The sequence below is a fragment of the Macrotis lagotis genome, chromosome X (genome assembly GCF_037893015.1).
Source record: "Macrotis lagotis isolate mMagLag1 chromosome X, bilby.v1.9.chrom.fasta, whole genome shotgun sequence".
NCBI lineage: Eukaryota > Metazoa > Chordata > Mammalia > Peramelemorphia > Peramelidae > Macrotis > Macrotis lagotis.
Window position 1 is genome coordinate 438,907,410 of NC_133666.1, and position 25,337 is coordinate 438,932,746.

At 34.2% G+C, this 25,337-nt stretch overlaps 1 protein-coding gene across 6 annotated transcripts in view; it reads left to right on the forward strand.

The window, feature by feature from the left end:
• CCDC178 (coiled-coil domain containing 178) overlaps positions 1 to 25,337 on the forward strand; it is a 674,385-nt gene that overhangs the window by 192,888 nt on the left and 456,160 nt on the right. For 5 of the 6 annotated variants that reach the window (XM_074201254.1, XM_074201259.1, XM_074201255.1 and 2 more), the window contains 2 exons: positions 5,711 to 5,806; positions 5,924 to 6,060. In XM_074201254.1, coding sequence (XP_074057355.1) covers positions 5,711 to 5,806; positions 5,924 to 6,060 — 233 coding nt within the window. The remainder of the gene's footprint in view (positions 1 to 5,710; positions 5,807 to 5,923; positions 6,061 to 25,337) is intronic. The other variant, XM_074201258.1, reaches the window with a different exon arrangement.

Consider the following 25,337-nt stretch of genomic DNA (forward strand, 5'->3'; position numbering starts at 1 on the left):
ACCAACCATTCTGGAGAGCAAATTGGAATTATGTCCCAAATGCAATAAAACTGTGCATGTCCTTTGGTCCAGTAATACCACTACTAGGTCTGTATTCCAAAGGGATCATTAAAAAGGGGAAAAGACCCATATGCACACAAATATTCTAGCAACTCTTTTTTGTGTTAACAAAGAATTGGAAATTGAGGATTCCCATCAATTGAGGAATGACTGAACAAGTTGTATCTATGAATGTAATGGGATATTATTGCTCTATAAGAAATGATGGACAGGCAGATTTCAGAAAAATCTGGAAAAACTTTAATGAATTGATACTGAGTAGAACTAGAAGAACATTGCACACAGTAACAGCACTACTGAGTGATGATCACCTATGAGAAATTTGACTCTTTCTCAGCCATACAGTGATCAAAGACAATTCTAAAAGACCTCTAGTGGAAAACACCATCCATCCAGAGAAAGAACTATAGAAGCCCAATACAGATGAAAGCATACTATTTTCACTTTTTTAAAATTTATTTTTAATTTATTTTTTCCTTCTCATGGTTTTTCCTCTTTATAATGCTTCTTCTTTCATAGCATGACTAAGATGGGAATATGTATAACACAATTGTATGTATATAAACTTATTTCAGATTTCTTGCCATCCGGTGGTAGGGGAAAGGAAAAGGGTGGGAGGGACAAAACTTTGCAAAAAAATGAAAGTTGAAAATTATCTTTAAATATGATTGGAAAAATAAATTAAAAAATATAAAAAGTATGGTCCTGTCATTTGGCACTTGTGTGACTTCAGGTAAGGCAATTTATTCCTTGTGTCCTTGCTTTCTTCCTCTGTAAAATGAGGGCATAGGATTAAATGACTGATATAACTTCACATATTCTACTTTTATGAACCACTTCATATTATAGGTGAGAAAACTAAAGACAACTCACACAGATAACAAGTGGCAGAAATGGGTCTTAACTCCAGGTATTCTAACTCCAAGTCTGATAATTTTTTCTTTCCATTATACTTGAGCATTTTGGACAAAGAAACAACCAAACAAACAACATCACTGATTTAATAATGTACACAATATAGACTGAATAAATCAAGCAGACATGGCTTCTCTTAGTTCAAATCTGACATCAGATAATAATTAGCCTAGACACTAATGACCCTAGGCAGGTCATTTTATCCTGATTGCCTCAGTTCCTCCTTTGTAAAATGCACTAGAGAAGGAAATGGTGAATCAATCCAGTTTTTTTGCTAAGAAAATAGGATCATGAAGAGTCAAAGACACCTGAAAAGACTGAACAACAAATTATAGGCAACGTAACATAGAAGGTAGACTGCCAGACTCAAAGTATGGAGGACCTGGGTTCAAATCCTAACTCTATACATTCTAGTTGTGTGATCCTGGACATGTCACTTGATTTCTTAGTGGTCAAGCATGAAGGGGGGCAGATGTGACCCATGACACAACTGAGTATAGCCTAAACCAGATTAAAATCTAATTGGGAAATATTTAACAAAATATATAAAAATATCATACAGGCATCAACAATAATATGTGGTTTTGAAAGTCCACATGTTATCCACAGAGATCTTTATGTATGCTGTAGTGGCCATTATTTGTTTTGGAGGCATTTGGGGTTAAGTGACTTGCTCAGGGTTATATAGTCAACAAGTGTCTGAGGGCAGATTAGAACTCAGGTCCTCCTGACTGCAATGCTAGTTCTCTATCACTGCATCATCTAGTAGTCCTTGTTTCTATCTGAGTTTGACCCCACTATGTGAGCAATTCTCTGAGTCTGTAATTGGATACAATATGTTAACTTGTGGTCATAAGGAATGTTTCTTCACTTTGGTATTCTCTATACAAATGCAGATCCAATTCCTATCCCTGTTCCTAACTCTATAAATTATATATATTCTATATATTCAGAAGCATCTTTAATTTTTTTCAATTAACAAATATTTATTTTTAATTTTTAGTTTACTCATATTTACTTTCCCCCATCCTTTAATGAAAAAAGAGAGAGCAAGAAACAAAATACTTGTAATTAAAAAACTTGATCAACATTAAACAAATTTCTACATTTGTTTTGTCTTATCTAAAATATGTATCTTGTTTTGGATGTTATTAGTCATTGCTAGCATCCTTTGTCTTAGGCCTTTGGAATTATGGTAGATCATTGTGCTGATTATAAATCTTAAATTTTCAAAATTTATTTTTAAATATTAATGTTTATGATATAAATTTTTCTCCTGGTTTTATTCATGCTACTCCATAACAATTGATATGTCTTCTCAAGTTTCTTGGAAATTGTCTCTTTTCTCATTTTTACTTTGGTTTGGGAATTCATTTTATTCTTTGAGGCTAATCTCTTTATTTTGCTCAGTCCATGAGTGCAATGGTTATTCATTAATTGAATGCGAATTTGGAGTATCATAGGAACTCTAATGTCTTCTCTTCTAACCTGGTCTCCATTTTCCTCAGTGGACTTATGGGGTTCACTATCTTAGCTATTGGACATTTTAATTTTAAGGGATTCTGTTACTTGCATAAAATTTTGTATCAATTGTGCTAAATTGTGAAATCATTTTATAAAAAAATCTCATCCATAGCTCATTTCTTTTACATTTCTTTTCAATAGCACTCTCATTCATTTAAAATATTATTTTAACTATTTTTTTAAAACTCTTTATTTTTCTAGGAATTCCAGTGATCTTGTTGCCAAGCCATAGTTTTCTTTGAGGTTTTTAGAGTTATTCACTTTTCTGCATTTGTGTCTTGGTCAACCTTAGCATCATGATCGTTCTCCTTCTTTATGTTTGTGTGTTTATTGTTTCAGTCTTATTTTTGGGATTGTGATATGGTGTTAGGACTAGGCTCTGTGAATTTATACCAGGACAGTTAATGACCTTGTGTTGTCTTGACCTGTTGTATCTGGTATCTTGATACTGAGTCAAAATTATAGCACTGTGGTCTTGTTTTTATTTTAGCATCTGATTTGCTGGGGGGGAAGGGAATGATGGTTGGGGGGAGGAGGTCTTTTTCCAAGATACCATCTCCTAGGAGCCCGTGTTCCTGGGTGTTGAGCCACAGATCACTAATACATAAATACCTGTACTCAGAGAGACAGTTCTCCTTGTGATTAGATTTGGCTCCATAATTCGATTATATCTATAGTTCCTGCCCTGGTCACTTCCCTTTTGATTATGTTTGTGATCTTAAGCTGACAAGGTGACTCTCTGTAGTGAGAGAAATGATTATTTTTCTCTTATATTGATACTCAACTTTTGAATTGGGCCTAAGATTTTTCCCCTTCTCATTTCTTCTTTCAGAAATCAAAGGTAACCTTTGAAGTGCAGGGTTGACAATGGGATAGAAAAATTTAGATCTGATCAAAAAAAGTAAAGAAATTCTAGTTTATATGAATTGGTAGATTCTGGTTCATTGTATTTTAGTCATACAGGTCTGGATGGAAGAGGATTCCTTCTTTTGACTAGATGTGGAGTATGGATATACATAAATCTCTTTGACCAAGACTGAGTGACCATTCATGTTCCCCAGACTCTCATTAGAATTAGTCCACATCTCACTATAATATTAATTCTTTCATTATTTATTAATAAATCAGAGTTGGGCATTCAATTTTGATCAGTGTATAGCATGGAAACAATCTTAAGGCTATCAGACTGTCTTCTGTGGGTGGGGGGGAGGGAAGGAAGATTGGGGAGGGGAAATTGTAAAATTCAAAAAAGAATTAAAATAAAGAAATCAGAGCTGATTCTTATCTTCAGGAACATCCACTCTTCCAAAAGCATGTAAGTATTGAGGGATTTTTGTTATGGAAGAGACAGCTAAATGACTCTTTTATTAACTAATCACCAGAAATAATTAATAAAATAAAGAAACTGTGTCTCTCAAACTTTTTTTTTGTCACATTTGTTTTTCCTTAGATTTCTAATCAATACTTGGTCTAGTGCTTATCAGATCTTTTTTGGAGTAGTTGTCAGGGGAACTAGGCTGCACTGCTTCATCCTATTCTTCCAATTTGACTGGTGTTCAGATATTTTTATTTTTTTTCTTTTTAACCCTAATTTCCCCCCTATCTCTTGAATAATTAAAAGAAAAAGAAAATTCTTTTTGACAAATATTCAGTGAAGGAAAATAAATTCCACATTGATCATATCAAAAAAATCTAATTCTGGGGTGGCTAGGTGGCGCATTGGATAGAGCACTTGCCCTGGAGTCAGGAGTACCTGAATTCAAATTTGGCCTCAGACATTTAATAATTACCTAGCTGTGTGGCGTTGGGAAAGTCACTTAACCCCATTGCCCTGCAAAAACCTAAAAAAAAATCTCATTCTGCATATTGATTTCATCACCTCTCTGTCAGGAGGATGATAGCATTCTTCACCATTCAGAATCATGGTTGGACATTGTATTTGTCAAAGAACTTAAATTTTTCAATATTACTTTTACAATGTTATTTTACAAATTGTCTTTCTGGGTTTTGTTCACTTCCCTGTTCTTGTTATTTATTTATTTTGCTACAATGGTATTACATTATATTCATATACAATAATTTTTCATGCCTCAGATAACATTTTAATAAATAATTTTGTTACTAATATTGCAGCCTTCTCACACCTATAATATGCTTCTCCAGTCATAATCCAAAATATACATATTCGCTGTGTTTATTTTTAAAATTTATCAAAAATAAGTACTTTTTGAGCTTTAAATTCTCAGGGTTCATCCAAACCCTTAGGATTTTATATACAGTGAAAAAACATCGAATTTGAAGTTAAAAAGTCTTTGTTTCAAATCCTTCCTTCCTTCCTTCCTTCCTTCCTTCCTTCCTTCCTTCCTTCCTTCCTTCCTTCCTTCCTTCCTTGCTTCCTTCCTGCCTTCCTGCCTTCCTGCCTTCCCAAATAACCTTAGACAAGTCACTTAACTCTGTATATCAAAATTTCCATCCATAAAGTGAAGAATGAGAGAAATGGTGCCCTTTAAAATACTTCTCATTTCTAATCTTTGATTCTATGTATAATATTGTGCATTAACTCCTCGACATTTCTTTATTATGGTATCTCATATAAGATTTTGGTCTGGATCTTAGTTCTAGACCTTAATATTTTTCTCTAGGAGTTCTTATCAAATAGGGAATTCCCCAATGTGATTTATGACTGGGGTTTATTGAAGATTGAGCTATAGTTATTTTTTATTCTTTCTTGTATAGTCGATTCTTTTGAACTATTTAAAAAATTTTAACTGAGGAATTTTATTGATTACTATTTTACAATATAGTTTGATGTCTACCGGTACAGTTCCCTTTTCATTCCTACTTACATTTCTTTTTCCCTTGATAGTCTAGCTATTTTATATATCCAGAATAATTTTTTGATGCTAGTTTTGTAAAGTATCTCCTTGGTAATTTGATTGGGATAATTCTAAATTTGTAATTTACCTTTTTTTTTTGCAAGGCAATGGGGTTAAGTCACTTGCCCAAGGTCATACAGCTAAGTAAGTATTAAGTGTCTAAAGTAGAATTTGAACTCAGGACCTTCTGCCTCCAGGGTCCCTCTGCATATAGAACATTATAGATAACGTCAGGCTTGATCTGTTGTTGAATTGTGCTTTAACTCTTTTCTTAACCTTTTAAAAATTATTTGTTTTACCTTTACAATGAACTTTTAAAACTTTTTTTTTATTAGATAAGTGATTTGGAAGAAGCAGTAGAATCTCAGGCCTACAAGATTAGAGAGTTAGAAGAGGATTGTGAAGATACATTAACTGATTATCTGGATACGGTAAGTTTCTTTCCATCTATGAATGTTCTTTAATTATCGCTAAAAAATTTTATGAATTTTGCTTTGGGAAAGGGAGAAGCTTATATCTTTATGGGTTTCATTTTATTTTTTTTTAAGAAAAAATTTTGGAACACTGAACTATTAGCTCTAAGGACTGAATTTGAAGAAATCCTAAAGAAATCAGATGCATTAATAAAAGAAAATAAAGATTTGGTGTCAGAAAATAAAGCTACATTATTGAGAATCAAAAAGAGGTAATCTCCAACTTTTTTCCCCAGAATGTGCTAAATCCAGGAGGAAAATCTGAAGGGAGATCAAAAAGGAGCCCTGGAGAAAACACTAACAGTGGGCAGATGACAATACTGTGCTCTGATGATTTTCATAGATTATAGAGTGGGACATCATATTTCCTTTTAAGAGCTCTTGTTTGGGGCTAGAATATCTGTATTTGAGGCCCTCTCTAATGTTTACTAGTTTTGTGTGTGTGTGTGTGTGTGTGTGTGTGTCTGTGTCTGTGTACGTGTGTATGTACAAGCCACTAATTTGTAACTTAATTTCTGAAATCCTGTTTCAAAATGAAGATAAAGAATAATTGTATTGCCTACCTCACTGAATTACCTGAACAAAATTCTTCTTTAACAAAATTCTTTTAAAGTATTATTTAAATGAGAAGTATTATTTTGAAAATTTTTTAGAAATATTGGCATTAAATTTTGAGTTTCCCCTTATTAAGATGTACACAGTCTCTTTTTTCTTTTCATTCATTATTTGCTTTGATTTTTGGTTTCTAAATGGTTTAGAAATTGTCTATAACTACAGATTTTTAGGGATACAAAAGTTATTATTGGTGTTTCTTTTCACATCATAGATTTTTAGCATGAGCTATTTGTCATCAAATCTAACCTTATTTCACAAGAGCTGAGAACAAGAGACTAAGTGTCTAAAGTAGAATTCGAACACAGGGCTTCTTGTCTCACTATTTCTCTTGAAATTCTAGATCTTTTCTACCACCAAATGAATTTTTTTTAGGTTTTTTTTTTTTGCCAGGGCAAATGGGGTTAAGTGGCTTGCCCAAGGCCACATGTCTAGGTAATTACTAAGTGTCTGAGACAGGATTTGAACCCAGGTACTCCTGACTCCAAGGCCAGTGCTTTATCCACTGTGCCACCTAGCCACCCCCACCAAAAGAATTTTAATATATTTTTTTTGCTTGGCCTACAGTAAGTTATTTATTTGGGGTTAAGTCAACATAGGCTAAACCCATAAATTAGTTTAGGTAATATTGTGATTTTTATGATTTTGGTTCAGCCCTATCTTCCATAAAAATTGCTACTATGAACATTTTGATGTATATGAGGTTATTACCTTCTATCTTTTTCATTCTTGGAATATATACCTAACACTGAAGTTTTATGGTCATAATAAATAACCAAATTATTGTGTCTTGGGATAATTGGACCAATTCACTGATATACCAATACTCTGGTGAATGTTGAATGCTACTTGTAAGAACTATATGTATTATTTAAGGTTTTCATGGTACCTTCACAAAAAATGAACTTGAACTGAAACAAAAAGAACTCAAACAGAAATGCAATATGAAAGAAAATTTAAAAATTCTTTATTCACTTTTACAGATGTTAAAAATTATCATCAAAGATAATCTGAAGAAAATATATAGAATTAAACAGACTAAATAATTGAAAGACTAATGGCTCTAAGAACAAAATAAATATTACCTAAATTTATCAAAAGCAAATGACTCTAATGAGACAAATCAAAACTTTTGGAATGTAGGGGAAAATTTTATTTTTCTTAACATTGATTAGCCAAGAAAATAAACCCAATTGAACATAAAACTAATGAAAATTTAAGTCCTACCAACTTAAAAATTTATTATATTTTATTATTATTTTAAATATTATTAGCTTATTATCAAATCCACTGAAAATAATTACTTTTTTAGATAAGCATACTTCTTAATTGAAAACTGTATACCTCTTTGAATTAATCAGTCATTGTGAGGGAAACTTGTAATCTATATGCAAGGAAGAACTATATAGATTTGGTTGTTTGGTTGTTTTGTGTGACTGTCCTTCATTCTTGAAGATGACCAAAATAACATCACTCTGTTAGAGTCAAGGAGCAGTGTGCCTGATTGTGACTGATCAGACTATGAGCTCAACATGCTCTACAATAGATTCTCTGAATTTACACAACTTTCTTTTCTTTTGAGCTACAATTCTGCTTTGCTCTTATAGCAAACCACCTTCTCAGATGAGGTCATGCTGTGCTGGGCAGTCCTGTGCCATGCTTACACAACCAATTTGAGTGAGTTAGCTTCCTCCCTCCCTCCCTCCCTTCCACCTTCCTCCCTCCCTCCCCCTACCCCTTCCTCCCTTCCTTCTCCTCCCTTCCCTCCTTCCCTCCTTCCTTCCTTCCTCCCTCCCTCCATCCCTTCCTTCCTGTTTATTTCTCTTGTTTGTTTGTTTGTTTGTTTTTTCCAATCATATGTAAAAATAATTTTCAACATTTATTTTGGTAAAGTTTTCTCCCTCTCACTCTTTTTTCCACTCACCCTATGAAAGTAAGTAATCTTGCATAAGTTATTCATAGGGAATCATATTACACATATTTCCATATTAGTCACACTGTGAAAGAAGAATCAGAACAAAGAGGGAAAAGTCATGAGAAGGAAAAAGCAAAAACAAATTTAAAAAAGTGAAAATAGGATAATTTGTTCTGCATTCAGATTTCATAGTTCTTTGAAAATGGATGACATTTTCCATAACAAGTCCTTTATGATTGTCTTTGATCACTGTACTGATCATCACACCGTATCTTGATGCTAAACTCATGTTCTTCAGATTCTGCTCACTTCACTCACTATCAATTCATGTAAGATTTTCCATGTTTTTTAAAAATCTATTCATCATTTCTTATAGAACAATAGGACTCCATCACTTTCATATATCACAATTTGCTCATCCATTTCTCAATTGATGGGCAGCCCCTCAATTTCCAATTCTTTGCCACCACAAAGAATATACACAGTGCATTAGTAGAGTTGTAAACTTATCCAACCATTCTGGGGAGCAATTTGAAACCATATCCAAAGGACAAAAACTGTTCATACTCTTTGATCAAAGTTTTGAAACACTACTAAGTCTGTATCTCAAAGAGAGTACAAAAAAAAAGGAAAAAGATCACATGTATAAGAATATTTATAGCAACTATTTTTGTAGTTGCAAAGAATTAGTTTTCCCACATCCTCTCCAATACTGAACATTTCTTTTTTCTGTCATATTAGCCAATTAGCTAGTTGGGCACCTCACAGTTGTTTTAATTTTCAATTCTCTGATCGTAACTTTTAATATGACTCTCAATAACTTTAATTTCTTCATTTTAAAATTGCCTGTTCCTATCTTTTACCCTTTAATCAATTGAAAAATGAATTATATTCTTAAAAATTTGACTCAGTTCTCTATATATTTTTAAAATGAGGCCTTTATCAGAAACACTGACTGTAATAATTATTTCTCAGCTTTCTGCTTTCCAGCTAGTCTTGGTTGTGTTGGTTTTGTTTGTGCTAAATCTTTTCAGTTTCATGTAACCCAAATGATCCATTTTTGCATTTTAGTGTTCTCTATCTCTTTTTTGTTATAAATTATTCTTCTCTCCATAGAACTGAAAAGTAAATGATTTTTTGTTCTTCTAATTGATTGAGTGAATCTAAAGATTCACTCTTTATGTCAAAATCATGTATATATTTCAACCTTAGCTTTGAATAATGTGTAAGATAGTCTTTGCCTAGTTTCTGCCATACTGTTTTCCAGTTTTTCCAGCAGTTTTTTTAATCAAACAGAAGCTGAAATCTTTAGGTTCATCAAACAGTGGATTACTATAGGTACTTTCTACTGTCTTGTGAATCTACCAATCTATTTCTTAGCCAGTACCAAATAATTTTGATACTGCTTTTTAATATAATTTTAGATTGAATTTAGCTAGATCATCTTTCTTTGTATTTTTGGCATTAATTCCTCTGATTTTCTTGATCTTCTCTTCTTCCAGTTAAATGATTTTCTTCTAGTTCTATAAAATATTTTTATTGTAATTTGGTATGGCATTTAATAAGAAGATTAATTTAGGTAGAATTGTCATTTTATTATTTCAGATTAGTCTACCCATGAGCAGTTGATATTTTTTCAGCTGTTTAGATCTGTATTATTATAAAGAGTATTTTGTAATTGTATTCATATAGTTTAGCAGTTAGACTCCCAAATATTTTATGCTGTCCACAGTTATTTTGAATGGGAATTCTCTATCACTTGTTTTTGGGGTTTGTTGGTAATATTTATGTGCATTTATTTTATATCTAGCAACTTTGCTAAAGTTAATTATTTCAAGAAGTTTTTAATTGGTTTTCTAGGATTCTTTAAGTATAACATCATTATGATCTACAAAGAGTAATAGCTTTGTTTCCTCAATGTCAATTATTCCTTTAAATTCTTTTTTCTCTTAGTACTAAAGCTAACATTTCTAGTGGAGATAACAGGATTCCTTGTTTCACCTCTGAACTTATTTGGAATACTTCCAGCTTATTTCCATTGCATATAATGCTTGCTGGTGGTTTTAGATTGATACTGCTTATCATTTTAAGGAAAAATCAATTCATCCCTATGCTTGCTAGTATTTTTATTAGGAATGGATACTGAGTTGTGTCAAAAACTTTTTCAGCATTTGTGAAGATAATCATATGATTTCTGTTAGTTTTGTTATTGATATGGTCAATTATGCTGAATGCTTCCCTAGTATTGAAGCATCTCTACATTTCTGGTATAAATTTTTCCAGATAATGGTATATTATGCTAGAGATAAAGTTATAATCTTGTTGCTAATGCTTTATTTAAAATTCTTACATCAATATTCAATAGGAAAATTGGTCTATAATATTTTTTCTCTGTCTGAACTCTTCCTGGTTTAGGTTATCTGCACCATATTTGTCATAAAAAGAATTTTTCAGAACTTCTTCACTAATCTTTTCAATTTTTAAAAGATGTGTGGCAGAATTCACTTGTTAATTCATCTGGTCCTGGAGTTTTTTCCTTAGAGAGTTCATTGATGACTTGTTCATATTTTTTCTGAAATGAGGTTATTGTATTTTTGTTTCTTCTGTTATTCTGAGTAACTTGTATTTTTGTAAATATATAAATCTATTTCACTTGGATTTTCAGTTTTATTGGCAAATATTTGGGCTAAATAGTTCTGACTTATTGCTTTAATTTCATCTTCATTGGTGGTGAGTTCATCCTTTTCATTTTTGATACTGTTAATTTGGATTTCTTTTTTCTTATTTTTAATCAAATTAACCACAATATTTTCTTGTTTTTTCATAAAGCCAAGTTAGTTTTATTTACTAATTTAATTGTTTTCTTACATTCAAATTTAATAATCACATTGATTTCTCAGGATTTCTAATTTGATATTTAATTGAGGATCGTAATTTGTTGTTTTTCTAACTTTTTTGGTTGCAAGCTTAATTCATTGTATTCCTCTTTCTCTATTTTATTCACATATGCATTTAGAGATATAAAATTTCCCCTAAGAATTGCTTTGGCTGTATCCTATAAGTTTTGAATATTGTCTCATTATTGTAATTCTCATGGATGAAATTATTGATTGTTTCCCTGATTTGTTGCTTGACTCACTCATTCTTTAGGATTAGGGTAGTTTTCAATTAATTTTTATTCTGTTTTTCTATGACCTATTATTAAATTTACTTTTATTGCATCATGATTTCTGAAAAAATGCATTTAGTATTTCTGCATTTAATTTTATATTTTTATGACTCAATACATTTTTGTGTAACTGCATGTACCATTGAGGGAAAGGTATATTCCTTTCTATGCCCATTCAGTTTTCTCCACAGGACTATCATATCTAACTTTTCTAAAATTGTATTTGCCTCCTTAATGTCTTTGTTTATTTTGTGTTAGATTTATTTCATTCTGAGAGAGGGAGGTTGAGATTCCTTGCTAGTATAGTTTTACTATCTATTTCTTCCTATAACTCATTTAACTTCTCTAATAATTTGAATGCTATATCATCTGGTGCATATATCATATTTCCCCATATATAAGACACACTTTAATTTTGGGGCCCAAAAGTTGAAAAAAAGTATTACATAATGTTATTGAACTCAAGCTTTATTCATCATACAAAATTCATACAACTCCTTATCACTGTCAAAACTACCATCCATTAGTTTGTCCTCATCTGTGTTTGAGGACAAATCACTCTCTTCATATTTTTTTTTAGGTTTTTGCAAGGCAAACGGGGTTAAGTGGCTTGCCCAAGGCCACACAGCTAGGTAATTATTAAGTGTCTGAGACCAGCAAGGCATTTGAACCCAGGTACTTCTGACTCCAGGGCCAGTGCTTTATCCACTACGCCACCTAGCCGCCCCTCTTCTTCATATGTTTCTTCATCCTCAGTTCCATCCATGGCATTTGAAATGCCACATTTCTTAAATGACTTGACAACTATCTCAATCTTGATATTTCCCAGCATCTTTTCACCCATGTACAAACTTCTCCTATAGTTGGTTTCTTCATTCTTCCTGCTGGTATCAAATTGTTCCAGAAGACTTCATCCATTGATTCCATTAGTCTTTCATGGGAGCTTTGAAGGGTTTGTTAATGCTGACATCAAGTGGTTGGAGCTGGTATGTCAAGCCTCCAGGTATGAGGGCAAATTTTGTTTTTTGCTCTGCTTCAATCTTCTTTTTGTTATGTGTGTCCTGAACTGATCAAGTACCAATGGGGCAGGTTTGCATAAGGGCCCACCTGGTCTCCTGCTTCAAACTTTCTCATACCAGATCTTCCCAACCTTGTCATGAATGGAGACAATCACTCCTCAAGGCATGTCTTCTTTTGGCATTGTTTTGTGTTTGAAAATCAGTATAGGAGGCAACTTGATTCTGTTGACACAACAAGCTAGAACAACTATATAATGATTCTTTTCATATCCACTTGTCTTCACACTTACAGTTTTCATCTCCTTCTTATCAACAGTTCTATTACTTAGGATATCAAATTGAAGAATTCATCCATATTTTCAATCTGTCTCTACTCAAAATGATGTGTCTTCTGACATTGAATGACTAAAACAATGAAATTCACAGACCTTCTGCTCTTAGCTCTCAGGCATCTTTTGGGCAAGTCTGGTGTGTGGATGCACACATAGTCCATTCTGTTTCATGAACCTGAAGCACCAATTGTGTCCTTTGAAATCAGTCACTTCTTTTTCATCAGCAATTATTGCCTCCTGCTGAATCATCTTTGTGGATATGGGAATTCCAATGGCCCTTTGCTCTTCAATTCATCTCTCCCATTCCCTCTCTACATCACACCATTTGGCTGACTTGCCTCTCATGGTCTTCTTCTGCCTCAGCGTTTTCATTAGGGTTAGCCAGTCTCAGATTGTCTTCTCATTTGGAATGAGACCAAACTGATGTCCAGCAGCACAATTTCCATTCACTTTTGCAAACTGGAGCACTTTTAACTTGAATTTATTACTGTATGAAAATCTTTTCTGAACCATTTCTGGGCAGTATGTGACAAAATGTAATCTAATATACCAGTAAAAAATGCACAACAATGAGTGCAAAGATAACAAGTACAAAAAAGCAGGAAATGCAAGTAAAAAAAATCTACAACTACTGTATAGAACACTCCCAGTTATTAGACCCTAAATTTTTCAAAAAAGGATGCATTTATACATGGGAAAATGCAGTATGGTTATTATTAAATTACTTCATTGTTGTTAAAGGGAAATTTCTTTCCTTATCTCTTTTAAATGGGTCCATTTTTGCTTTTGCTCTGTCTGAGATCAGGATTGCTATTTCTGCTTTTTTTTAATTACTTCATCTGAAGCGTAATATATTCTGTTTCAGTCTTTTACATTTTTGTTCTGTGTTTGTCTCTCTATTTCAAATTTCTTTCTTGTAAACAACATATTATAGGATTGTGGTTTTCGATCTACTCTTCCATCCACTTCTGTTTTATGGAAGAGTTCATCCCATTCACATTCACAGTTATAACTAACTCTATATTTCCTTCATTTCCTTCTATCTTATTTCACCCCATTTACACTTTTCTCTCTCTCCTTTCACCCTATCCCTCCTCATCAGTATTTTAGTTATGACTACCACCTGCCTCAATCTACTTCCCTTCTATCAGTTCCCACCTTTCACTTTCTCTTTTCTCTTGCTATGTTTCCCCTCTTTCCTCTTTCATTCTCCTTTTCCCTCCTACTTCCCTGTAGGGTTAAATAATTTTCTAAACCCAACTAAATGTAAGATTAATCAATGCTCATACCCTCTCTTCTTCCCCCCCCCCCGTAATAGGTACTTTGTGCCTCTTCATGTGATATAATTTACCCTCTTCTGCATCCCCCTTCTTCTCCCAATATAACTTTTTTATGTCTTAAGTTTTTTTTAATATCATCATATCTTCTGTCAATTTATACCCACACCCAATTCTTAAGTATACTCCTTCCAACTGTCCTAATAGAAATACAATTCACAAGAATTACAAGTATCATCTTTCCACATAGGGATGTATGCAATTTAATCCCATTGACTAACATTTTTTTCCCTTTCATTTCCATTTTTACACATCTCTTGAGTCTCATATTTGAAGATCAAATTTCTGATCAACTCTGGTCTTTTTATCAGGAAATTTGAAAGTCCCCTATTTTGCTGAATGTCCATCTTTTTCCCAAGAAAGAGTATTCTGAATTTAGCAGGGTGGTTGATCCAAGTTCCTTTACCTTCCCGAATATTATATTACAGACCCTCTGATTCTTTAAAGTTGAAGCTGATAAGATGTACATAATCCTGATTGTGACTCCTTGGTATTAGAATTGCTTCTTTCTGACTACTTTTAGTATTTTCTTCTTGACCTGCTAATTCAGGAATTTGATTACACTATTCCTTGGAGTTTTTATTTTGGGATTGCTTTTAGGAGGTCATCAATGGATTTCTTCAAGGACTATTTCACTCTCTGGTTCTAGAATATTAGGGAAGTTTTTAATTTCTTGAAAGATATTATCCAGGCTTTTTTTTAAAATTGTGACTCAACAATTCTTACACTGTCTCTCCTGGATGTATTTTCCACATCATTTGTTTTTTCTTATGAGGCAGTTTGCATTTTCTTCTAATCTTTTCAGTCTTTTGATTTTGTTTGATATAATCTTGAAGTCTTGTATAGTCATTAGTTTCCATGTGCCCAATTCTAATTTTTAAAAATTTATTTTCTTTTGTTAGATTTTCTCCATTTGAATCATTCAATTTTTTAAATAAAAAAGATTTTATTTATTTTGAGATTTACAGTTTTTCTCCTAATCTTGCTTCCCTCCTCCCATCCCCCACAGAAGGAATTCTGTTAGTTTATACATTGTTTCCATGGTATGCATTGATCTAAGTTGAATGTAATGAGTGAGAAATCATATCCTTGAGGAAGAAACAAGAAGTATAAGACATAGCAAGATCAGACAATAAGATATCAGGGTTTTTTCTAAATTAAAGGTAATAGTCCTTGGTCTTTGTTCAAACTCCACAGTTCTTTCTCTGGATACGGATGGTATTCTCCATTGGAGATAGCCCCAAATTGTCCTTGATTGTTGTACTGATGGAGTAAGCAAGTCCATCAAGGTAGAACATCACCCCCACGCTGCTCTTAGGATGTACAAAGTTTTTCTGGTTCTGCTCATTTCACTCAGCACATGCAAATCCCTCCAGGCTTCCCTGAATTCCCATCCCTCCTGGTTTCTAATAGAACAATAGTGTTCTATGACATACATATACCACAGTTTGCTAAGCCATTCTCAATTGAAGGATATTTACTTGATTTCCAATTCTTTAACACTACAAACAGGGCTGCTATGAATATTTGTGTACAAGTGATGCTTTTACCCTTTCTCATGATCTCTTCAGGGAATAGACCCAGTAGTGGGATGGCTGGATCAAAGGGTATACACATTTTTGTTGCCCTTTGGGCATAGTTCCAAATTGCTCTCCAGAAAGGTTGGATGAGTTCACAGCTCCACCAGCAATGTAATAGTGTCTGAGATTTCCCACAACCCTTCCAATGTTGATCATTGTCCTTTCTGGTCATATTGACCAGTCTGAGAGGTGTGAGGTGGTACCTGAGGTTACTTTGAATGGGATTTCTCTTTCTCACTCTTTCTGCTGCATCTTGCTAGTGGAGGACTTATGAGGGCTTATTTTATATCCTGTGACTTTGCTAAAGTTGCAAGTTATTTCTAGTAGTTTGTTTTAGAAGATTTTTTTTTGGATTCTCTAGGTATGTTATCTGCAAAGAGTGAGAATTTTGTCTTTTCCTTCCCAATTCTAGTTCCTTCAATTTCTTTTTCTTCTCTTATTGTGGAAGCTAACATTTCTAATACGATATTGAATAGTAGTGGTTAAAGTGGGAACCCTTGTTTCACCCCTGATCTTATGGGAATGCCTCTAGCCTATCCCCATTGCATATAATGCTTGTTGATAGCTTCAGATAGATACTGATTATTATTCTAAGGAACAATTCATTTATTCCTACACTCTCTAGTATTTTGTAGGAATGGTTGCTGTATTATGTCAAATGTTTTGCAGCACCTATTGATATAATCATGATTTCTGATAGGTTTGCTGTTGATATAATTAATTATATTAACAGTTTTCATAATATTGAACCAATCCTGCATTCCTGGGATAAATACTATTTGGTCATGATGTATTGTCCTAGTGATAATTTGGTGTAATCGTTTTCCGAAGATTTTATTTAATATTTTTGCATCTATAGTCATCAGGCAGATAAGTCTATAATTTGCTTTCTCTGTTTTTAACTCTCCCTGGTTTAGGTATCAGCACCATATTGGTGTCATAGAGACAGTTAGGCAGGGGTGGCTAGGTGGTATAGTGGATAAAGCACCAGCCCTGGACTCAGGAGTACCTGTGTTCAATTCCAGTCTCAGACACTTAATAATTACCTAGCTGTGTGGTCTTGGGCAAGCCACTTAACCCCGTTTGCCTTGCAAAAACCTAAAAAAAAAAGAATTAGGCAGAGTTCTGTCTTCCCCTATTTTCCCAAAGAGTTTATAAAGAATTGGAACCCATTGTTCCTTAAATATTTGATAGAATTCACTTGTGAATCCATTTGGCCCTGGAGATTTTTTCTTAGGGAGTACAATAATGCCTTGTTGAATTTCTTTTCTGAGATAGGGTTATTTTGGTATTTAATTTCCTCTTTCTTTAACCTGGGCAAGTTATATTTTTGTGACTATTCATCCATTTCACTTAGATTGTCAAATTTATTGGCATAGAGTTGGGCAAAATAATTGAGAATTATTACTTTAATTTCCTCCTCATTGGTGGTGAGTTCATCTTTTTCATTTATGTTACCAGCAATTTGGTTTTCTTCTTTCTTCTTTTTAAATCAAAGTGACCAGAGGTTTTTCAGTTTTATTTGTTTTTTCATGAAACCAACTCTTGGTTTTATTTATTAGTTCAATAGTTTCTTGCTTGTGATTTTATTAATTTCTCCTCTAATTTTTAGAAGTTTTAATTTGGTATTCAATTGGGGTTTTTTAATTTGTTCTTTCTCTAATTTTTTTAGTTGCATATTTAGTTCATTGATTTCCCCTTTCTCTACTTTATTCATGTAAGCATTTAAATATATAATATATCCCCTGATAGCTGCCTTAAGTGAATCCCATAGGTTTTGGTATGTTGTTTCATTATTGTCATTATCTAGGATGAAATCATTTTTTCTATAATTTGTTGTTTGATCCACTCATTCTTTAAAATGAGATTATTTGGTTTCCAATTAGTTTTGAGTCTATATCTCCCTGGCCCAATATTGCATATGATTTTTATTGCTTTGTGATCTGATAAAGATGTATTCACTATTTCTGCCTTTCTGCAATTGATCATTAAATTTTTATGCTCTAGTACATGGTCAGTTTTTGTGTAAGTGCTATGTACTGCAAGAAAAAAGTATGTTTCTTCTGTCCCTATTCATTTCCCTCCATAAGTCTATCCTATCTAGGTTTTCTTACAATCTATTTACCTCTTTAACTTCTTTCTTGTTTATTTTATGATTAGATTTATCTAAATCTGAGAGTGGAAGGTTGAGGTCCCACAATTAGAGTTTTGGGGTCTATGTTTTTCTGTAGCTGCTTCAACTTCTCCTCTAAGTATTTGGATGCTATACCATTGGATGCATACCTATTTAGTATTGAAATTTCTTTATTGTCTATGGTAAATTTAGGAGGATATAGTTTCCTTCCTTATCTCTTTTAACTATATCTATTTTTGTAGCTGCTTTGTCTGAGATAAGGATTGCTACCCTTGCTTTTTTCACTTCAGCTGAAGTAAAATATATTTTTCTCCAACCATTTACCATTACTCTATATGTATCTCTGCTTCAAATGAATTTCTTATAAGTAGCATATTGTAGGATTCTGGTTTTTAAACCACTCTTCTATTCACTTACATTTTATGGGAGAGTTCATCCCATTTACATTCAAAGCTATAATTATTAACTCTTTATTGCCCTCTATACTATCTTCCATCTGTTTGTATTTTCCCTCTTTTTTTCACTTTATCTATATTCCCCAGTATTTTGTTTCTGAATACCACCACCTTTGGTGTGTTTGCCCTCCTATTTCAACCCCCCTTCCTTTTTGTTCCCCTTTCCCTTTTCCTCCTTCCTTTCTTTCCTTCTGTAGTTTCCCTTTCCCCCCTCCTGTTCCCCCTCCCTTTTAATACTTTAAAGGTAACTGAGTGTGTGTAAGTTTCTTTTCTTTAACCTTTTTTTTTAACCTTTTGATGTGTCTCTTGAGCCTCCTATTTGATGTACAAATTTTCTATTTAGCTCTAGACTTTTCATCAGGAAATGTTGGAAGTCTCCCATTTCATTAAATGTGCATATTTCCCCTGGAAGAGAAGGCTTAACTTTGCAGGATAGTGGATTCTTGGCTGTATTCCCAGCTCCCTTGCTCTTCAAAATATCTCATTCTAGGTCCTGTGATCCCTTAATGTTAATGCTTCTAGGGCCTGCATAATCCAACTGTGACTACTTTGTATTTAAATTGTTTCTTTCTGACTTCTTGTAGGATTTTCTTTTTTATCTGATAGTTCTGAAATTTGGCTACAACATTCCTTGTGTTTACATTTTAGGATCTCTTTCTGGAGGGGATTGATGTATTCTTTGAATAACTATGTTGCCCTCTGGTTCCCATGATATCAGGGCAGTTTTCCATCACTATATCCTGTAATATTAGGTCCAGGCTTTTGTTCTCTTCAATGTTTTCAGGAAGACCAATAATTCTTAGGTTGTCCGTTCTCAATCTATTCTTGAGGTCAAAAGTTTTGTTGATGAGGTATTTTACATTTTCTTCTATTTTTTCGATCTTTTGGTCTTGTTTAACAGACTTTTTTTGTCTCATGAATTTATTAGTTCCCACAAATTCAATTCTTTTTTTTTTTTAGATTTTTCAAGGCAATGGGGTTAAGTGGCTTTCTCAAGACCACACAGCTAGGTAATTAAAGTGTCTGAAGTTGAATTTGGACCCAGGTACTCCTAACTCCAAGGTCAGTGCTCTATCCACTATGCCTCCTAGGTGCCCCCTTTTCAATTCTATTTTTGAAGGAGTTTTCCATTTACCCAAGTGTAGTTTTGAGAGAATTATTTTCTTTTTGCATTTGCCCAATTGAGGATCTGAGAGAATTATTCTCAGTTTGTATTTGTCCAATTGTATTTTCTAAGGATTTGTTTTCTTGTCATGAGATGTTCATTTTCTCTTGAGTTTTTTTTCCCAATTTTACAAATTTATTTTTAAACTCCTTACTGATTTCTTCAAGGTAGTATTTCTGGGCTACAGATCAATTCATATTCTCCTCAGAATTTCTAGATCTCTGTGGGTTAGGATCTGTGTTTTCCTAAGTATTTCTCTATGGGCCCTTCTTTTCATTGGCCTTTCTTCAATTTCCTAGGATCTTGTGTTGGGGAGGGGCTGGCTCTCAGAAGTTTGCTTTTGAAACCCTAGAGGCTTTGTTCACTTGTCTCAGTAATTCCAAGTAGGTTGGCCAGTAGGAGGCGCTGGTTGCTTTCTCTTCCTAATGCTGGAGGGAGTGAGGAGGGGCAGCGGGGTCTCAATTGTCCTTGAAAATGGGCTGGGCCCTGGGGGTGGGAGTTAATCTTCCTTTCAGCTGATGGAGTTCTGCTGTCTACACCTGAGTATGTGGGGTTGGAAGGGTGGTTAATGTTTGTTTTGATAAGAGGGCTCTGCTAAAAGTATGGAGCTCAGGTCCTGGGCCCAGCTGGTTGATTTCCAGGTGTGCTCTGCAACTCTGTGCTGGGACTCACCCTCCATCCCTACTGGGACTTACCAGACCTCCAGTCCCCTGGCCAAAGATTTTGTGACTAAAGTTGGTCCTCGGACCTGCCACTCACCAAAGCCTCCAGCACCTTAGGTCCTCTGGCTTCCCCCTGCTGTTGCCCCTGGACTCACCCTCTGCTCTCCATTCCAGTTCACCCATGGTCCCCTGAAACAGACCTTGTTGGTATGTGTTCTTCTCCTAGCTTCTTTTTCTCAGTTTGTTCAACTGAATTTCTGTTAATAGGTTTCTTTCATGTTATTTTTGAGGGGAAACCAGGAGAACTTAGCACAGTGCCTGTCTTCTCTCTGCCATATTGGCCAGAAAGGATCATTTAACTTTTAAAGTTATTGTTTTCTTCAGTCAATTTTTGTGCTTTCTTTTCCAACTTTTGATAATTCTCCTATATAACTCTCATTTCTTTCCCCAGTTTTCCTTCTACTTCTCTTATTTAAGTTTTTTAAATTCCTTTTTGAACTCTTCCACAATGACTTTTTGGACTTGAGATCAATTTATATATTTATAATCCCCCTTTGTGGCTTCACAGTAGGTATTTTGTCCCTGCTTTCCTTTTTGAGTTGGTGTTTTAATCTTCCTTGTCACTATAGTAGCTTTCTATGGTTAAATCTCTTCCTGGTTTTTGTTGTTGTTGTTGTTGTTTATTTTAAAAGTTGAGCTTTGATCCTCAGGGACAGAGGGCAAGCCCCAATCCAGTGTTCCAGAGTTCACAATATATCTTCTGTGCTGGAGCCGGGATCTGCTGGCCTGCTGTACCACTAGCCTGCGGAGTCAGGATGCACAGGATGCACTGTGGATAAAAGCTTCCCACAGGCTTTATTGCCTCTGCTAGTGTTGGGCTGTGCTCCCATAACACAAATGAGACTAACCTTTTCTGAAGTCCCTCCAATAGATCTTGAGCTGAAAAATTCTTTCACTTTGTCTTTTGATGGACTCTGTCACTTCAAAGTCTGTTTAGAGGCCTCATTTTAAGCTATTTCAGAGGGAAACTGGAAAAAGTTTGGAGAACTTTCTTCCTTCTCTCCCACCATTAAGGGAAATCATTTTAGTGTCCTTGTATCATTTGTCTTACTGCCATATGAGCACTTGCCTTGTTTAAGTTCTCCATAAAATAATCTTTTTGTCAAGCCTATATTAGGTATTCAAACACAGTAGTCAGCCCATTGGTACTGTACTAACAGTAATAGAGTTTGAATGCTAGGCAGTCTGGTTTGAGAAAGGACCTCAGTGTCTGGTATCTTCTCTTGCCAGATGATCTTCAGAATCTTCCTAAAACCATGTAAATGAAAGTGATTCAGTTTCCTGACGTTGCCCTTGTAGACTGTTCAGGTTTCACAGGTATAAAGCAATGAGGTCAGTACGATGGCTCTGTAGACCTTCAGTTTGGTAGTCAGACTAATTAATACCTCTTCACTCTCACTCTTTCCTTTGGAGCCTCCCAAACATTGAGCTAACTCCAGCAATCCAAGTGTCAACCTCATTATCAATGTTTATATCCCTGGAAGGATAGATGAACTTTTCTACAGTATTTGAAAATTATCCATTTGTTGAAAACAATGGTTCCACATATGGATGATGTTGACTGATGGAACACCTTTCTTTTCTTGGTGGTATTAGGACAAAATTATCTTCTTATCTGAGTTATGCTCTTCATTATATATCAAGAATGATACCTACATATGTGTCCTTACACATGCATTTATATACACATATATGTGTATATATGTGTAAGAGGAATATAAGTATATATATAATATATATATAATATATGTAATATATATATAATATATATATAATATATATAATATATGTAAGAGGAATATAAGTATATATATAATATATATATATAAATGTATATATGTATATGTATGTATATATCTTCCCATCTATCTATCTGTCTACTTTCCACTGGTCTTTGTTAGGATATGCTTCTCTCAGCCCAACTTATATCCTCTAAATCCTCACCTATCATCAATAATTGGGCCAGAAGAATACTCTACCCCCCCACATATAGACATATATATATATATATATATATATAGAGAGAGAGAGAGAGAGAGAGAGGTGATGGAGCAACTTTTGATATCCTAGTACACTAGAAAAGGTGGGTGTTATTATCTTCTTATAAGGCTATTTCAATTTGCATTGCTAGAATTTGTAGAGACCTTCCAAGCAATATGATCTTCTAATCATGAGTTTGAGTTCCAGAGAACATTGGAAAAAATGTAGAAATTTCCCAATGGTCGCAGTGCTTATTTAATGTAATATGGGAGTAAGAAACTTAAATAGCCATAAGAGAAATAAACTTTGGGAAGTTAAAGCATGTGAAATAAAATTTTGATATCCCCTGTTTCCTGATTTCAGATCCAGTATTGATATCTTTTCTTCAGTCTCTGCCCTCCATTCTTCCTTCCTTCCTTCCTTCCTTCCTTCCTTCCTTCCTTCCTTCCTTCCTTCCTTCCTTCCTTCCTTCCTTCCTTCCTTCCTTTCGGTGAAATTAGGGGGAAGAGAGAGGTGCCTTGCTTTTTGCAACCTTCTGGGTGCTTAAGAGAACTTATAGTTCCCAACTGGGTTGGTCCTTCTGTTTCATGCTGCTGAGGAGCATAATTTGACTCTTGTCTCAGATTCCAGATGAGGAATTTTCTATAACTTTTGTTTGAGAGTTTGCTTTAATCTAATGGTTTTAAAATTTTATGTAGTTTATAAAGTTGTAAGGAAATTTGGAGTAAATGACTCTTAATGTATTATATCCCAAGCTAGAGAAAAGTTCTCTAACAGTGGCAGGGGACAGGATATTTAAACCCCTCAAATACTTGTTTGATCTTCTGAATAGCAAAAACCATCATATCTCTACTGAAACCACTAGTGAAGATAAGTCTGGGCAGCATAAAATATAAGGGAGGCATGCAAATTGAAAAATTGCAAATCAGGACTTGTTAATTAACTCAAAAAGAACTCTGAAGACAATCCTTCACATTCCTTTCACATTTCCTGAAATGGGCATTTCTACATTTGTTGACAAGAGTATCATTTATAACTTCCCTATGGTATAGTAAGGAAAATATCTTCTCAGCTGTTGACCCCACTAAATCATTAATGTGCTGAGTGTGGGCTACAAGAGTAGTTCAAAATCTACAGGGGAGAGTGTGGGGGATGCCAGGTAGGGCACAACATTCAAACAACAATGTACAAACACTATGTAATCAATACTTCTGGGTGGAGTCAAGATGGCAGCACAAAGCTAACCTGTTCCTGCAGCCTTTCCCTACCAAAGATAAATGAAGCCTCTACTCTGACATTCATACTACATACTAGATATATACTACATGCATTCATACTACCAAGAAAAAGAGAAGATTCAAAGAAGTTTTCAACTGTAGACATCATGGAGGATCTTCAGTGAAGGTCTGTCTCTTTGGGAGGAAAGGGGAAGTAAAGATCAGGAGGTAGGAGAGTTGGGAAAGCCAGCAGGAGACTTTTAGCCACACTGCAATCCAGGTCCCAACAGCTTAATAATAATGGACATCCTGGAAGCTTGATAACAAGCCAGCAGGGAGGATATCAATCCTAAACAAAGTCTGAACCCTGAAAGTATCAGGGTAAAAGACAGAACTAGGTTGGAAACAATCCTCTCTTAAGTCAGAACCTGGACATAAAGGAAGCAAAAAAATGAAAAAAAAAATAGCCATAAGAGAAAGAAGACCTGCACTGCATAGGTAATATCTTGGCCAACAATGAGCCAGGAATCAGACCTCAGACTCAGCAAAAAATTAAAAACTTGGATCTATACTGCATATATCTCAGGAGCAGAACTACTACAATAAAAATGTACATAAAAACTAAAAGAGCACTCACTATAGAAAACTACTTTACAAGCAAAGATGAGAGCAATGCCATGTCTGAAGAAGAAAGCAGTGAAAAGTCACTCATGGGGAAGCATCAAAACAATCTATAAATTGGACTGAAATACAAAAGCTCATCAAAGTGCTTAAAAAGAATGTAAAAATCAAAGAAGAGAGGAGGAAGAAAAATGGAAAAAAGAAATGAAAGTCATGCAGGAAAATTGTGAAAAGTTGACAAAAGAAATCATCTCTGTTAAAAGTAAAAATAGCCAACTAGAAAAGGAAACACAGAAGCTAATTGAAGAAAATAAAATCCTAAAAATTATAATTGAACAATGGGAAACCAATGAATTTACAAGACCACAAGATTCCATCACACAAAATAAAAAGGCTGAAAATATTGAAGAAAATTTAAAATACTTTCTAGGGAAAACAAATGATCTGAAAAATAGATCCAGAGATCTGAATTATCAGATTACCAGAAAACCCGGACCAACAAAAGAACCTGGAAAACATCATGCAGGAAATTATAAAGGAAAACTGCCCAGATCTACTATATAACCATTGAAAGAATCCACAGAACCCCTCCAGAAAGAGACCTCTAGGATAAAAACTCCAAGGGCTGTAATAGCCAAATTCCAGAACCCTCATATAAAGGAGAGAATATTGCAAGCAGCAAAAAAGAAAACACTTCAAATATAAAAGAAATGCAATCAGACACACAGGAACTATCAGTCTCAATATTGAAAGATCAGAAGACCTGGAAGAGCATATTTTGGAGAGCAAAGTATCTGGGATTACAACTCAGAATAAGATAAATGAAGCTTCTTTTCTGACATATTCCACAATCTTTGGCTGATCCAGCCAAGAAAAAGAAAAAAATTTAAAGAAGTTTTCAACTGTATACATTGTGGAGGATCTTCAGAGAAGTTCTCTTTGGGGGAAAAGGGGAAATAAAGTCCAGGAAAAAAATGGATGTTCAATGAAATAGAGGACTTCCAGAATTTTCTGAACTGAACAGAGAATTCAATCACCAAATATGTAATGAAGAGTTGTACAAAGAAAGGTGAATGAAAAGGGGACTGAAAAAATAAAACTTTTAAACAAATGTTGGTCAACTCTCAAATTATATGCAACCCTAAAAGGGAAGATTTAACATTTCTAATTCTTTAGAATTTTACTTCTCTAAGGATAATTAGAGGGTAGAATATAATTTAAGAGAATGAAC